Here is a 17,750-nt window from a genome sequence, read left to right as displayed (position 1 = left end):
TTTCATTTTTGTTCATTTTTTACTTTTAGTTTTCGCGCTAAGAGTAGAAACAAATCAGAAAAAAAAAGTTTGCTGGAAAGCCAAGTTAAAAGCAGTGAAGATATAATCAAACACAGCTGACCTTTTTGAACAAGAGAGGAAAAGTGCTGTGACTTTTGAATTCTTAAAAAAAAAAGATTCAGTCATCCACTCTGGATGCTCAAGCTAGGAGGTCAGGCCTTTTTGAGCAGCAATGACACAAAAGCCTTTTGCAAAAAGACAGCCACAGAAAACGATATGACAACTGCTAGGGTGTGCTGAATCTTCCCACATTCCTAGTGAGACAGATGGTGTTACATGGGACACAGGGAGGTTTGTTCAAACAGCAGCAACCTTCAAAGATCAAGCAGAGCCCAGCCCGCCGAGCGCCATTGAGGGACCAGCGCTCATATGTTGCTGAGTTGCATAAACAAACAGCAACAGCTGCTTTGTCTCCCCCCACAGCCCTCAGAGGACTACTATAAACTTTAGTTGTGCCACTGTTAATATGATACAATCATTTTAATTTACTAATTGTAAATGCCATGAGCAAATGAGGGGACTTTTCAACACCAAAGCTACCATTCATAATGCGCCAACACAATCACACTTCTGCATATGAAATTTAAGACAGTTATGATAGATAAATATCTAGGCAGTTTTTTCCTTAACACTTTTGTGAAATTAAGCAAAGGAAAAATATGTGTTACGTAAGTGTAAATATGCAAACATTTTTCCATATTTGAAATTTGAAAAGCAGTTCATGGAACAAACTATATCAGATGCAGTTAGGATGATTTATATCTCCTGTCCGCTTAAATGGTAAAGTTCCAAATTGAAGGATGATCGGCTTTACTTGGTGTCTGTTTCCCTAAACAACTTTCCTCCTTGTAAAAGATGAAGCCAAAAAAATAAAACTAAATATAAAAATTTTTTTTTGTATACATCAAGGTAAGAAAAACTATTAATGTGGCATAAAGACCTATACAATGTGACTTCATCTATGCCAATCCATCTATTTGGACTTAAGACACGCCATTTCCATTTCCACTCCAACACTTCATACACTCAATTTGCAGATATAATTCTCTTAGGATGCCAGAAATAGCAATTTTGCTAAAACATTTAAAGAGCATTGTAAAGCAGTTCCATTGAATCACTTCATGAATTTAAGGAAGCTGTAGTTACCTGTTCAAGCTATAGGGTTGTCTTTTTCTTTAAAGAGGCCAAGGAAAAAATGAACCAAATGAGTCAGAGCAATCTTAACATCCTATTGTGTATACACATGCACACATACTTGTGTATATACATACATATATATATACATACATAGTATGGATATGTACATATATGTATCTATGTATATCTAGGAAGAATCATTTTTATTTACTTCCGCTATGCTAGGTGTATGCATAGTTTAATCATATATAGGTACATTTTTTATTTTCCTCAAAACACTCAATTAGATTTTATAAATTACCAGGAACATGCAAGAATACCCTACCTGACTGAAGATGTTATGTGGCAAATGAAAGAAACATATTCATCTTTTACTATGACTTAGGAATCCCATATGCAAAAATTGCAAAGTAAAAGTAGGTGAAAAATGGAATTAAAATTGCTGAGATGTTTAATAATGTATAATTAAAATGCTACAGTTCATTCACTTTTTGAGGAACATAAAAATGAACTAAAGTCAAGTTAAAGTGCAAATAAAATTTCTAAATTGGAAATTAACACACTCATTCGATCGTGAACATAGGACTATTAAATCATATTAGAAGAGACCATCAAAAAATCATTTAGACCTCAATTAAAGCTATTACCATTAAAAGATCTGCATCTTCAAAATGCCATGAAAAATTAATAATGATTGCCAATCAAAGCAATATCGTTTCTCTAAGGGGTTATTATAGAAAGAAATCACTTAAAACCAACCCCCCACCTGATCTGTCCCCGGCTTGTGCGTCACCATATGCCGCTCGAGCTGGGTGCGGTAGGCAAACGTGTAGCTACAAAGAGGGCAAGAAAAGTTCTCCTCGTTCTTCTCATGGCGGTACTTGATGTGCTCCTTCAGTGATGTCAAGCGCTTGTAGCCTCGGTCGCAGTAGGGGCAGGTCAGCAGTTGGGCAAAAGCATCTGGAGTTCCAGGTGGTAGGTCTGTAGCCGAGAGACAGGAGAGAGAGAAGCAGGCCAAAAGGTCAGTAAATCAATGGCAGCTAATGGGCTTATTGCCCGGGATGGTATGACAGGAATCACTGCAATCTGCTCCACCAGAGTACCATCATTTCAGACTGGCCTCAGTACACACCAGTCCCTCACACACCCAGGACAAACTTGTCTGAATCATTTCATACTGTGCTAGAAAATTAATTAATGACTTGAGCTTGGGGAGGGTGGGGAGAGATGTAAATAGCTGAAAAATGAAGAAATTTTCTTGAGGTGACTAGCAATTTGTATTTAATCTTTAGTCACGTAAAATTATGGCTGTGACTGCATGAGGGACCTTTGCAATTGCTTGACAAAAGTGTTAGGGTGATGCAGGCCAGTACTTCTAAATTTCTTCTTCAGAAGTAAAAACCCCTCAAAAAGATAAGGATATTCTTGTAGATTTCTCTCTTAGAAATAAGCTTTGATTGTTCTTGTTCTTCAGTGGATGTACAGAATGACAGAAATTTGCTGACAAAAAAAATCACAATACACTAAAATTACAGTTCCAATCTTTGCTCATGAAATTCCAGGCTTCTGCAGCTGTTCTTCAAATTTTAAGGTAAACAACCAGGCATGTAGTGCATTTGTAATTGCAACAGCTGCAAGGGGTCAATATAGTGGCTAAAAATGAATTACAGTCTCACCATTTTCTTCTTGCCCATTGGCCTCTGGAGTGCCAAGGCGAGACAGTTCCTCAGGGGCTTCTGGGTAAATAATGGCTGTGTCACTGCGCTGTAGGTACTCCGCGATGCTTACTGCATGGCCATCCCCTTCATCCAGTTTCCTTTTGGCAAAATATTCCTCAAAGTCGGATGTGCAATTTGCATTCTTAACTGAAATCATAAAAGAAAAGAAATGGTTTTTCACTGCTTTCTCCAGAGACTCTGAGCCAGTTTATGCCACTGTTTTCAAGAAATGCTGATTCACAATGGAACTACAAATATATGGTTTATTTGCAAGAAGTGAACCAGATGACCAATTATTGATTGAACACTGCTCTGTTCTGGGCCACATTATGCACTAGATACAAAAACTAAATGGTATTTTTCTTTAAAATAAATGATGACATTGTCTTTATTTCTTCCTGGAAAATTCATCTCTGGGTAATTTACAAAGGGAAAATACATTATTTCAAAAATGTTACTCAGTAAAATTTTACAAATAGAACCACATGTTTCCAGATCTTGACTGCTAGAAAATACAAGCCCAAAGCTACTTTTACAGTTTGCTATAAGTTTTCTTTCTTTTTAAAAAAAAAGGTATATCTAATTTTTTATTGCCACCAAACATAACATGTTCCCTAACCACAAAGACATCCTGTTTCTAAAAATATGCTTTTATTCCTCCTGTCCTCTGAATATCACATACAGGAATGACTGCAAAGACCAAGATGTAGAGAGATAGGAATGTGCTTTTAAAAAATGCATGACTGTTGACAAATTATAGGAAAGAGCATTCATGGTCCTTGAAAGTTATACTTGTTAATTTCCAATATTTTAACACTGCCTAAAATTATATAAGGCTAAGCATATTGTTTGTAGAAAGGGAATAAATTAGCAGAAAAAGCAAGCAGAATTGAAGTGTGATTTCCCAATGATGGGGACTTCCAAATGTGTGCCTTTCCATCTAAATAAATGGAAGTTATAAACAGTTTTAGTGACTTGTCTCAAGATTTTATATATTTAAAATTTCTAAACATGTTTTTGAAATAAACTGTGACTCTAATGAACAAAATGAATTGTTTGTGGGAGGGAGGGAGGGGGAGACAGAGAGAGAGAGAAAGAGAGAGAGAGAGAGAGAGAGAGAGAGAGAGAGAGAGAGAGAGAGAGAGAATTAATGCTATTTTTAGCTAGTTCACTTTTAGTGAATGAATGAATGAATGAATGAATAAATTTTCAAAATGTCTCAAAAGTGTTAGCACCCTGATCCATGCCTCTCTCCTTCATCTCCTCTGAGCTTCTTTACCATAGAAATAAAATATATACGGAAAAAAAGGAATCTGCTTGACTTTCTAAATGAGGATTTTGTGTAGGGCAAGGTGATTATATTTTGTTTTCATCATCAAGAAATAATGAGATTATCTATGAGAATGTTTTAAAGTGAAATCTTTAAATGTGACCTGCAACAATGGACAAGTTCATGGTCTAAAATAAAAAGAAAACAGACAAATTGCGATTTAGAATTGCACCTTGTTGAATGTTGAACTGAAGGTATTGGCAACCTTTAATACTGCTAACATCAAAATTTTTTCTCAGTCTTGCAAGTTTTATGGGAAGCTAACCAAATCTGTGCATTAACAGAAAGGTCAACACTATTCAAATGCCTATTTTCCTCAAGGGTGGAGTCATATGCAGTGATGGAGTCAGCTTTTTAAGGTTGTCTTGGAACTTTGTTCCAAACCTATTTTTAAAAACAATAATTTAGTATAAAAAAGTGAACAATGAGGGTTTGTCACCCCGATGGCATACTCATGATACTGTGGACACTTTCTCAAGGGTATAAATTGATGGTGATTTTGATGATGCCACTTAACTTGCATCACAGTAACTGGGGCCTGAAGAAACTTAACCTTCACAAAACAGATCATCAAAATGACTATAATGGTGAGGGTTATTATCATCCTTGGTGGCTTGGGTGGCATCTACACTAACCATCCTACTTTTATCCTGATATTCTAGTAACCATTTGAATTATTTGGCCACAGCTGCATTGTACAGCCTGATTTTTTATTTGCATATGAATGTCTCCATTGAAAAAATGGAATCAAATGCAAATAGATGTTTCAATTGTATTTATATTTATATCCTTTTGGCTTGTGTGGCCAGCAAAAATGTTAGCTGTTTCTGGATAGGCATAGCTCTTATCCAGTTTTCATCTAGCACTATAACCAGTTGATTTGAGAGGCAAATTATTTATGAGGTGACATTAGGTTATTTCTGGTAGACTTCTGGATAAGATGTTAAGGAGAAGACTTTCTGAACATTCCCTATAGCTGTCAAATGGTTTTGCAAAGAAAAGGGTGCTTCATCTGTAACCCACATCCAATCAGTGAACAAGTAGGTATTGTGGCCCTATCTCATGTGCCAATTATTGTGCTAGACTCTGTGAAAGAAGTGTAATAGCTTGTATAAGACATCTCTTCCAATGAAGAGCTTAAAGCCTAGGTGGAAGGGAGAGCTGAACTACCATTCATGAAACCATCAAACACCAGTTATGTAGGGAACTACTTGTGATTGATTATAACTTAAGAAAAAAAAAACAAAACAGAGAAGTGAAAAGTCAGTGTAGGTAGAAGCCAACAAGGAAGGTCACATGGAAGAAGTAGAACTGAATGTTTCTGATTTTAGTGTTTTAAGTGCTAGGACTTGGTTTCATGTGGGATAATTGAAGCAATGGAAAGATGACCCATTATGTTTGGATCATCTAAGGGGAGTTGAGTTGAGCTTTACATGGCTCAGAGGGTCAGAAATGTGGTGCTGAAAGGTCATTAAGTCCAACCTCCTCATTTCATAGATGAAGAAACTGAAGTCCAAAACAGTTGTGACTTGCCCAAGGTTGGAGTAGTAAGTATCCAAGCCAGAATTCAAAACTAGGTTTCCTGACTCCAAATTCAAAATTCTTTCCATTGTAGTACACAACTTCTATGCATGAGAATTTAATTTACTACATTGCTGGAGGGGAATATTAATAAGAATAATAACAATAATGACAGCTGACATTATGTAGTGCTTTACAGCTGTTCAACTCATTAAGTAGTAGTAGCACCCTTATTTTATAGATGAGGAAACAAGTTCAGAAAGGTAAAATAATTTATTCAAGGTCATATAGTTAGCAAGTGGTCATAGTAGTCTTTGAATCTAGGCCTTTTGTTGACAAATTTAGTGTTTTTTCAACTACACCATGTGTCTCTGTGAGAAATCTCTCAGAAAGGTAAACTATTTTCTGAATGCCCCTTCATTGGGGCCTTGGTATGATTGGTCAGGAAGTAGGAGTCATGTCAATCACAAAACTTGTTGGGAAGGATAAGGTTCTTCAATCCTACTTGTAAGCATTTATTTTATGTTTATAGATGGGCCAGAACACAGGAACTCAACCAAATATTAACTTTTCTATAATTGTATTCTCTACAATCAGCACATGGATAGGGTAGAAATTCACTGGAGAATTTAAGAATGAACCAGTATATTATGGAAGCATAGAAACAACATTATTTTAAATTTTTATTTAATCTCTTCTCATAGCTGTATGCAAGAATTGCCATGATACACTGAAACTGTATTTATGATTAAACAATCCCGGTGATTTCTCCTAACTTCCCTTGAAGGTTTTACATTTGGCCCTAAAAATTTGCCCTAAAAAACCAAATCTTTCTCAAGTTCAAGTAAAATTGTGCCACTCTAAAAAGCCTGACATTAAAAGTATTCTTATCTCCATGTGTACTTGACCATACTTAGGTGTAACTCTACTCCAGAGTATACTACAAGTCTAGGTAGAGAAACCTCAATTTCTTTCTAAATTTATTGTTCATTCATGCTGATTTTGCTAGTTAGCATCAGCTATAACAATACAAATGGGTCTTTGTGCCCATATATATGGAATGCGTTCTTATATTGCAAATGAGCTTTAATCAGTACTGAAAGATAATACCAAAGAACCTAATCATTATTCTTTCTTTTTCTGTGTCCTTATTCTCTCTTTTTTCCTTTCCCCTATAGAGCAGGATTGGGTTTTGGGGGCAGGGTATGATAACTGACTTCAGATATGTAGAGAGCTTCTATGTAGAAAAGAAATTATATTTGTTCTGCTTAGCCCTAGAATTCAGAACTAGGTGAAATGGTAAAAAGTTACAAAGAGGAAAATTTAATATCAATCTCAGGAAAAAAAAAATTCAACTCAGAAATTTGAGCTATACCAAAGGGGAATGGATTGCCTTTAAGTATTCAAATGAAACCTGGCTCACTATTTATTTGTTGGGTATGTTGGAGAGGAGTTCTTTTTCAGATTGGGATGACGCTCATGATGGCCCTTAGAAATCCTGTCCAACTCTAAGACTCTGTGATACTTTAACTCTCATCTCATTTTTTTTTCTGTTTGCTTTTCCCATTTTTCTATCTTTAGTAGGCATGTATATACCTCTATACCCCTAAAAGAAACTAAGGAATATACTACTACTTTTGGTTTGTTCATTTTAATTCTTAAACAAACAATAAAGCATAAATTTTATGAACATAATATATGTTTATAAAAAGGATGAATAATTCTAGTAAAGAGATTTTGGAGGGTAAAGGCAACTGAAACAGGAAGATGAAAAGGTATGTTGAGCAAATGGTTTTTTGCCACTATTTTGGGAATAGCTTGTGGTGATACAAAATGCTAATACCTATATCTATCCATCTATCCGTCCATCCATACATCTATCTATCTATCTACTTTTTTTTGGTGGGGGGTAAGGTAATTAGGGTTAAGTGACTTGCCCAGGGTGACACAGATAGGAAGTGTCAAGTGTCTGAGGCTGGATTTGAACTGAGACCTTCTGACTCCAGGGACAGTGCTCTACCCTCTGCACCACCTAGCTGCCCCTATCTATCTATCTACTGACACCCCCCTTTCTCTCTTTCTCTAGCTATCCATCTAAATATACTATCTGGGTCACAATTTTCCTCATACATGTGCTGATTTATAAGTTGACTGTTTTAGTCATCAACTTTAGATCAGATTTTTTTCCCTCTCTTCCTTCTGTCCTTCCTTTCTTACTCCTTCACTCCCTCTCTTCCTTTCCTACTTCTTTCCTTCCTTCCTTTCTTCATGTTAAACCTGAGATATCATAGTAATTGAGAAATTAAAACAAATTTCTCCTCTCTTTTCTTTGAATATGCTGCTGTGTAAATACTTTGTACCTAGTAGGCATTGCATGTATTCTTGTTGACTCAAACAATGAATCTATCTAATTAACATTATTTTTTCATTTTTTAAAAAGAAATGTTTACTTACCAAAATGCAAGGTGAGTAGCATATAGAAGTGCCAAGTTATATTTTAAATCTAGTCACTGAGTTGTTTATTTTTCATATCTCAAATGCACACATTCAGCATTTTATTGAAACATAGAAGTGCTTTTGAGACTTTGAGAACTCATTTAAAATGAATTAATTATCTAAACAGAACCTAGCCTATGGTCTTTAACTTAAGCCACACACTGGGTACCAGATATGTGGAGGATGATAAGAGTGGGGGAAGATAAGAAAGAGAAAAGGTTCTTTAGATTCACTTCTCTAATGGTATTAAAAGACTTCATTACATAGTTATATGGCAAAGAGCAAAATTACCAGTGTGGTATAATGTCATGGATGTAGTCATATAACCAAGGAAGGAGGCAGTCTGTCCAAAAGCAACAGGAAATGTTTCCTTTCTCTTCTTGGGACTGAGTGGAGTGTCCTGACAGAGCTCCCCACCCCTGCTCTGACATGGCTTTCCCCTGTGTTCACATGCCAATGGGAGTACCCTTTAAATAAGAACTTCAGGAAAGAGAGTTCAAGAATGAGTTGGGGGATGGGAATTTGGTACAGTTTCCTGGTGTTTCAGAATATAATTGGCATTTCAAGGTACTACTCACAGGGCCCAAGTGCTGTTTTTAAAGTTAGATGTTATCTTCCAGGTTCATGATTTTCAGTTTTTAAGGACTAAATCTTGGATTATCTGACTGTTATGCAAATGTATAATTTCCATGAGCCCTGCCACCCCAATTGCTATGTTAGACTTTTCCAAACAGGATTAAAGGTTGACCATGTGTTTAAGTCCTAAATTAAGTGTTTCGCTACAAGTACTGGGACTTAAATATTCCTGAAAGTCTCTCAGCACAAAGAAGAGATAATTTTATAATTATTTTTTCAGAAAGGGTGTTTATGAGGTAGGGATTTATCCACCAAATTTTGTTCATTTTGATTTGAATGCTATAGATAAACCACAAATATTGATGATTTATGAGCTCAATAATGTCCTTTACCTGCTCAGTAGCAAACTTCAGCAGCATGGTATAGTGGGAAAATCCTTGGACTGGTTTGTGTTGCTTCTGTTCCTGACTCTTCTACAAACTAGACTTCTGACCTTGAACAAGTTACTTCTCTTGTCAAGATCTTAATGTCATATATCTCTAGAGTCCTTCCTAAGTCTAAATTTTATAATTTCAAAGGATAAATTTCCAAATAAGTCTGTCAGGTCCAGAGACTTTCACGGATTGATTTTCAGTTAAAAATTCAAAGCAACAATTCTAATAGGGAAATATGCATTAAGGAAAATAATTTTGGACTTGTCTTAAAACCACACACAACAGAAGGAGACATTCAAGAAGCTTAGGAGACCAGTTACTTTTTGTGGAACTCCTACTGTGAGGTAGAGATAGCTGCTCCTAATCGCAAACAAAGCTAATAAAACCACAACCTTCATTAGCCAGGAAGTGACAGGCCCTCCTTGGCGCACACTGATTACAGCCTGAAAACGACTGTTCTTCTAACCTGCCAAGTTTTACTTCTGTTTTTCTCCTCCCTAGAACACATCTTTTTCTTAAATTTTTAAAGCAGCTTACTCATCAAATAATGTATATATATATATATATATATATAAATATATATTTTAAAATTGTTATGTGTATGTCATATTTTATTGATGACTTTTCCCCCTACCTCTTTCTTCTTACCAACTCTCCACCCCCCTACAATCCCAACAACATTAAAAAGGTGATAGTATATAAAAGATGAAAATGACATGCTGGCTTGATTAATTATCTAACTCCTGTTTTGTTAAGTATTTTAGTCTTATTAGAATTATCTTACACATTGATGCAGTACAACAAAACAATAAACTATCCCCTGAGTTGATGTATAAAAATAACATATGAAAGTTTTTAACTTGTAATGTTCCTATTGTTTATATTAGAATTAATTTTAATTTTTTAAAAGTTGACCTTGCTTAAGTGTAATAAAAAAGAGCAAGTTATTAAATCAAAAGCTTAATAAAGGTGTAAAAAATATTTCCCTACCTTAAAAATATTTTTTTTTCTTTATGGTTGAAGACTGAATGCACTTATTTACTTTTGATTATATATAAATAATGCTTTTTTAATCTGTCCTTGCTGTCTCTAAAAATATCAAATGACCAGAGCTGATTTATCATTCCTCTCCTTTTCTTTCCAAATACAAATCAGAAATATGCTGAGATAGTTGTCAGACCCAGAGAAGAGCTAATTCTCTATAAAGGGTAGGTCTTTCCTCAGGATTAAATAATTCTAATTTACTATTTAAAGACTTTGAATATTCATTTAAATATTGAGTTTGTTTTGGTCTAGGTCTGTGTTTTCCATCATTGTGGGAACCTCCTGATGTGGAAATTCTCTTTTCCAATGTAGACTCAAAACGTTTCTCTAACTTAGAAGCTTTAGAGAGTTAAATGGGGGAATGCACTGAGAGGTTAAGTGACTTTCCCTGATCACATAGCTAGTGTATCATGGGTACAACTTGAACCCACATTTTCCTGACTTAGAGATTAAATCTCTATCTACTATGACATGCCGTCTACATTTAAGGACTAGCTTTTCTAATTTTCCATCAAATTTTAACTCCATTTGTTAACACATCATAAAGTATCCTAATGAGTGATTAAAAACTGGTGATGATGATGGTGATCTTAGGTAAAGGGAGTAGAAAGCTCGATCTATTATTGCTCAGGAGATTTAGAACCAAAAGAAGTCTTAGAAATCATGATCTCTTCATCTGAGAGTTGAGGAAATGGAGGTTGAGAAGGTTTAAGATCAAGGTCATGCAGCTAGTTAAAAGCACAAACCGAATTCAGACCCAAATGCTCTTTTCACTCCACCATAGTAGTTTAATCTTCTCAAATCACCATTTACTTGGCACTTGTTTGTAGCCCTGAAGTTGGCTGTAAATATGATCATTTATTTTTGACACTTTTCTTTCTGTGGGTACATTTCTGCTTCCCTTAGTTGTCTCATCAGATTGTTAATTTCCTCAGGACAAGGAATTTATCTTTTACTTCTGTTTTGTCTCTTCCCCAAAACCCAGTTCAGTGTAGTGTAGATATTCAGTAAAATGCTGCTTACTGGGAGTCTGAATGCAAGCTCCTAATTGGCTGTCCACAGTTTCATATCTGAAAAAAACGAATTTCCCTTTCATGTAGAGGCAGAAAAACATGACCCAGGATGATATTCTCAGCAATCAAGTGCTGTGAAAAATCTTTGCCAATTCCTATGGGACACATACACACATGTATATATAACATGTGTTATATATGTGTAATACATACACATTCATCATGTGTGTATTACACTACACACATTACTACATCTGACACATTTGGAAGACTACAGACAGAAGAGATGGAACTGAAGCCTAAATTACTCTGAGCCTTGGTCTTTGATTTTCAAGTTCATTAATAGAGTAACATGAAGAACTTTGTTCTACTTCTTGATTTATTTTGTGTTCTAGAATGTCAAGGCAGAGAATTTCTAAGAACCTATGTGAAAATTTACCAGTTACTTTTAATTTGATGGGTCTGATAATCTCAGGACCCTTGATTTTCAGTAGGAGAAATTAATTTGGGCACAGAGAGATGAAAATAAGTACTTCATTAATAATGCATTTTATTTTACAATTAATAAAATGTACTTAAAGATGATTGTAGTATATCTAATAAATATATCTAATTACATTTTCTGGCACTAAGATGGTCATATTCCTATCTGTATATAAAGTAATAACTGTTCCCTAAACTGACCTTGCCCAGTCTCCAGATTCAGGGGTACTTTTTTTCCTAAGGAAGAGATGCGGGTGCCTGTGGTTATTTATAGATTCTGTAACAAGAGTAGTAGATTGTCTGAGGAAAACATCACTTCCACACATTCAAGAGGAAAATACAAGAGACCTATACTGATTGCTATATAGAAATACTAAGTATATTGTGCCTCATGTTTAGGCAAACTAACTTTATAATGTAGAGTTTTTCTTTCACTTTGTTCTTCTTTAGAAAGTCATGTTTCTTATAATCTCTAAGAAAACCCTGCACAATTCCTCACAATGAAGTTGAATCATTTTAATATGCCATATTCCTTGTAAAAACCCATTTCCCTATAATGTACAGCAATACAATAATCTCATTATGTAGACATTAAAACCCAGAAAAGTTTGTTACATAGAAAGTTTGTAATAGAACTTAGCATTCTGAATATTTCCATTTGCAGTAAATCCCCCTATGCTATACTCCTGATCTGAGTTGGCCATTTTAAATTTTACTGTCACTTTTGGCTTCAACTAGTTATTTTCTTCTATAAAGTCCCATTTCATTGAACCTAATTGCTACCTTCCAGGAGACTAGATGGCTAGACTTCCCTAAGGTTCTTTCTGTGGCAGTTTCTTTACTCACTATTCATTTCTTCATTCAACCAATCTTGCAGGCCTACTAAGTGCTTGGTACTGTGTAAATTACTATGAGGCAACAAAAGAAGTCATGGACAGTTATTGGCCTTTAAAAGACAAGATTGAAACGCATGAAATATTAACATAAATATAAGGAAGTGAATGACTACTGTCCAGGTAAGTGGTACTGGTAAATAGATGGCATAGGAGTTCCCAAAAAGGAAGAAATAATTGTCATCTAGAGCTATCGGGGAGAAACTTCACAGAGGAAGGAGGACTCGAATTGATCTCCCCCCCTGAACCTCCTACTATGGTGTCCATTCTGTTTGACTTCTCTATAACTTTTCATATTGTCAACCATACCTTCTTCCTAGATACTTTTTCCTCCCTTGGCCTCTATGACACTCTTGGTTCTCCTGTTACCTGTCTTCTAAATCTTCTTTGTAGGTTCATCATCAGCAAAGTATGGCAGTCTTGCAATGTTCTGTACTGGGCTCTCTTTTCTTTACTCTCTACACACTCACCTGGTGAGCTAATAATTTCTCAAGGATTTAATTGTCATCTCTGTTTAGATGACTCTCAGTTCTATATATCTCTTCCTAATCTCCCTTCTGAATTCCAGTCTTGCTCCACTTGAATGATCCACAAGAATCTCAGACTCAATATGTCCAAAACAGAATCCTTTATTTTTTCTTTACCTTACCCTTCCTTCCAAATCATCCCCCTTTTTGGCTATTGAAGGCTGTCTTTTCAGTTGGTTCAGGTTCATATTATTAGTCAACCTCGACTTGTCCTTCACCCCTATACCCCACCCCCTTCCATATCCCAGCAATTACCATGTCTTGATTGTGCTTCCACATCTCTCACATCTGTTATAATAGCCTCCTAATTGGTCTTCCTTCTCAATCACATCCTATTACAACTGCAAAATTAATATTCCTAAGACACAGGTATAACCATGTCACTTTCCTGCTAAAATAGCACCAGTGATTCCCTATTACATCTAATTTAGAATATAAACTCTTCAGCCAAACATCTAAAGCCCTCTATAAGCCTTTCCCATTTACCTTTCTAGATAGTCCATACTGTTCCCTTCCACACGCTCTATATTTCCAGCTGAACAGTTCTACAAACTGAACTCTGCCCTCACTCTCTCATTCCCTACATCTGTCTTTGAATAGAGCAGCACCCTGCTTGAAGGGCACTCCTTCTTGGCCTCTACCTCTTAGAATCCCTAGGTTTATTCAAGCCCCAATGTAGATCTTATTGTTTATTAGCACCTGTCCTACTTTCTTCTCAAATGATCTTATATTGACCCATACATGTGCATGGCTGGAATATCCTAGGAGAATACAAGCTCCTTGAAGGCAGGAACTGTTTTATTTGTGTCTTTGTGTACTCAGTACCATAGTGTCTTGAAATTTGAGTTGAATTGGAGTGGCTATGAAGGAAGGAAAGGGAAATTAGGCTAAATAACATGAAAAAAAAAGTCCAGAAAGAGTGTTATCTGTGGGAAATAATGAGGTGACTGGTCTGGCAGGAAAGAAAAGTTCTTAGTAATATCTAGTCAGGGGTAACTAAATTGAAGATGACTTTAAGTTCCAGGTTGGGGAGTTTGTATGTTTTTTTTTTCCCTTTTAGGCAGTGGGTATTCAAAGAGTTTTGTGAGAAATATTATAATGATATAAGTAATGTTTTAGGAGGATGTGATGATTGCCTAGAAGGAGGAGATGACAGAAAGAGAAGTCAAATATTAGTAGCATTAAAGGCAAATATGACTGAGTTGTAGCCTTGTTGGCTGTTTCCAACCAAGCATGCATGTGAATAGAAATAGTACTGAAATATGTCTGATGTGAAAATTGTGAAAAAAAAGTTTTTCCTTGAAATCATGTGTTAATTATTGCTAACTAGTGTCAGGTTGCCCTAATTGCAGTTTCAAGTCTTTGCGTGGTAAGCACCCTTTGAAAGCTTAATGTGTAAGTATAAGCAGGGCATCTAGTGTGGTATGATGGAAAGAACACTGGACTAGATATCAGGTGACAGGAACTCTAGTTCAGGCTCTTCTGTTCATTATCTGACCTTGGACAAGCTGGTAAATATCTGGGACTCAGTTTCCTTGTCTGTAGGTAGAATGGGGGCAGGAATTGGATTTGACCTCTAATGTTCTTTGGAGCTTTGACATTCTATGATTTTATTTAGTCTAAATCTTTCTATTGTTTATTTTTCCCATGCACCTTAGAAGATATAAGTGAGTTCAAAGCCACTAGTAAAGAGATTTAGGTTTACTATAAAACCTAAAATATTTTTGGGGGGTGAGGCAATTGGGGTTAAGTGACTTGCCCAGGGTCACACAGCTAGTAAGTGTTAAGTGTCTGAGGCCAGATTTGAACTCAGGGCCTTCTGAATCCAGGGCCGGTACTCTATCCACTGTGTCACCTAGCTGCCCCTAAAATCTAAAATCTTAAGAGATTCCTGTCCCGTTGTTGGGAAGCTAAGTTGTTTTCCTGTAAGTGAAGAGTTGTCTCTCTGACACTTGAATCCGTGTGTGTGTGTGTGTGTGTGTGTGTGTACATATATATGAATCCACACATGTATGCATACATGTATATATTGTTGTATGTATTGTGTACATATGCATACACATGGATTCAGGAGAATCTAAACCATCCTTTTCACATGCTAGGGCAAAGGAAAGAGTTCTAGAATTTTAAAAGTGAAAGATAATTCCAGAGGCCAGTCTATATACTACTTTAAAGTTTACATATATATGCCACCCCGACTCTGGTTAGTATTTTACTTAAATTTTTTTATTATTATTTTTGATTAATCCTGTGATTTCATTGATATAGGGAATTACCATTGAGGAAATATCTTCTGCCAGTGCCTGTCAGCATCTACTCCGCAATGTATAGTCTTAGCTATTTGCCTGGAGCACTAAGAGGTTATATGACTTATCCAGAATCACACAGCCAATAGTTGTTAGAAGCAGGACTTGAACCCAAGTCTTCCTGACTCCAAGGCCAGCTCTCTATCCATGATGCCACACTATCTCTCCCCAATGAAATTGTGGGATGGTAGGAAGAATAAGGATTAGCAAACTGATTTCTATTTCTGGCTCGACCACTACGTTTCTGTGTGACCTTGGACAAGTCACCTAACATCTGGACTTTGATTTAAGTATAAAATGAGGATATTTGACTAGATAAGGTCACTTCTAACTCCTAGAGTCCATTGGTATTCAAACTATTCACAAGAATGTTTAGGAAAAAAGTTTTTACAGCCTCGCTTAATAACTTCTTACAATGTATAACAACTCTTATTATTAGAAAGTTACCTAATTCAAGAAATTTTACTCCTCCCATTTTCTCTTATTCTATTTTCAGTGGAAATAAAATGGAGTTGGTTGCCAATCAATAAACAGATATTTATCAAGTACCTTTTATGTACAAATCAGTGTTCTTGGTACTGGGGGGTATATAGAATCATAATACTAAGAAATTTACAACCCAAGTAGGAAAATAAAACATCAAAAATAATAAAAACAGAGTATGATAAGTGCTAAATGATCAGTACAGACAATATGCAATATAGGATTCCAGAAGAGGGATAGATCATCATCATCTAGTATCAGAGCTCAACCCACAATAAGCACCTGAATTCTTTTCATTTAGTTATTCCTTCATTAGGTAAGATGGGCAGATCCTTAAGGTGCAAGATATGGAGGAAAATAGAACAAGGAATGCTTGAAAATTCTAATCTCCATAGCATGTCATAAAATCATAGATTTGTAGCTGGAAAGGACCTCATAGATAATTTAGTCTGATCCATTTATTGTAGAGAAGGAAGAAAGTGGGAGTCATACAAGTAGCAAGTGGCAGAGCCCAGATGCAAACCTGGATCATCTTACCATGAATCTAGCCTTCTTTTCATTGCATCACTGTAGGCATTTTGTGCTAAATCAAGTCCTAAGTGTTTTAGTGAAGGCTCAAAGCTTCCAGTGGACTTGAACATACAAGATGTATAACTTTCAAATGCAAGGCAGAGTTATAAATTATAAACCCTCTCCAAGGTTACCAGTGACTTCCTCGTTGCAAAAACCAGTGACTTGAATTCAATTCTCATTTCTCTTTGACCTTTCTGCAGCATCTGTGTTAGCAATTCCCCAAGTCAAAATTCTTCACTCTATTGTTTTCCATGGCCCGATGTTATCTAAGTCTCTTCCAACCTTCTTTATCTTTTTGGTTGCTATTGGATCTTTTTTCCTCCTTTCTCTAACTTCAGGTATTCTCTAAGGTTCTATCTTCAGTCTTCTGTTCTTCCCTCTCTACCTTCTTTGTCTCAGAGATCTTATCTTTTCTCATTGTTCAGAATATCACTTTTATGCAAATGGCTTTCAAACTTATATTTCTAGCCTCAACTGCTTCTTATCTCCAGTTCCACATTTCAAACTGTCTGATGGAAATTTACATGTATATGCCCTCCTGTTACTTCAATATGGAATATGAGTTGTTATGACAATGGTGGATCCTAAGATTTTGATGAACTTTAGCTAGATATTCAGACTAGATTCTTTGAAGGCAGTATCACACAGTAGATATAGAGCAAGCCTTGGAATCAGACTGACCTGGATTAATATTCAACTTTTAAAACATACTGGTGTGGGGCAGCTAGGTGGCGAAGTAGATAAAGCACCGGCCCTGGATTCAGGAGTACCTGAGTTCAAATCTGGCCTCAGACACTTAACACTTACTAGCTGTATGACCCTGGGCAAGTCACTTAACCCCCATTGCCTCACTAAACAAAACAAAACAAAACAAAAAAACATACTGGTTGTGATTCTGGGAAAGTAACTTACACTCTCAGTAATCTAGGTCTTTAAACCTGGTGATGGTCTGCATTTGTAGAGGGAGTCTCTTCACCAGAAGTTCCCTGAAATGACAGGTCGGATCCAAAACCAACCAAACAACAGACTGGATTCTGGAGTCTTCTAAAAACCAACCATCTTTATAAACAAAGTGTATCTTTATTGACATTCCTTTTAATGAAGTCATTGTAGAGTGTTTGTCACATAGTGACATTTATTATACTTTACATGGAGT

At 36.0% G+C, this 17,750-nt stretch overlaps 1 protein-coding gene across 1 annotated transcript in view; it reads right to left on the bottom strand.

Moving 5' to 3' along the window:
• ZEB2 (zinc finger E-box binding homeobox 2) overlaps positions 1-17,750 on the bottom strand; it is a 147,243-nt gene that overhangs the window by 22,389 nt on the left and 107,104 nt on the right. Inside the window, 2 exon segments of the mRNA XM_043998608.1 lie at positions 1,964-2,178; positions 2,874-3,062. Coding sequence (XP_043854543.1) covers positions 1,964-2,178; positions 2,874-3,062 — 404 coding nt within the window.

Source organism: Dromiciops gliroides, chromosome 3 (assembly GCF_019393635.1).
Source record: "Dromiciops gliroides isolate mDroGli1 chromosome 3, mDroGli1.pri, whole genome shotgun sequence".
In the NCBI taxonomy this organism is placed as follows: domain Eukaryota; kingdom Metazoa; phylum Chordata; class Mammalia; order Microbiotheria; family Microbiotheriidae; genus Dromiciops; species Dromiciops gliroides.
The sequence above is the reverse complement of the archived record's forward strand: the minus strand, read 5'-3'. Positions and strand labels throughout refer to the sequence as shown.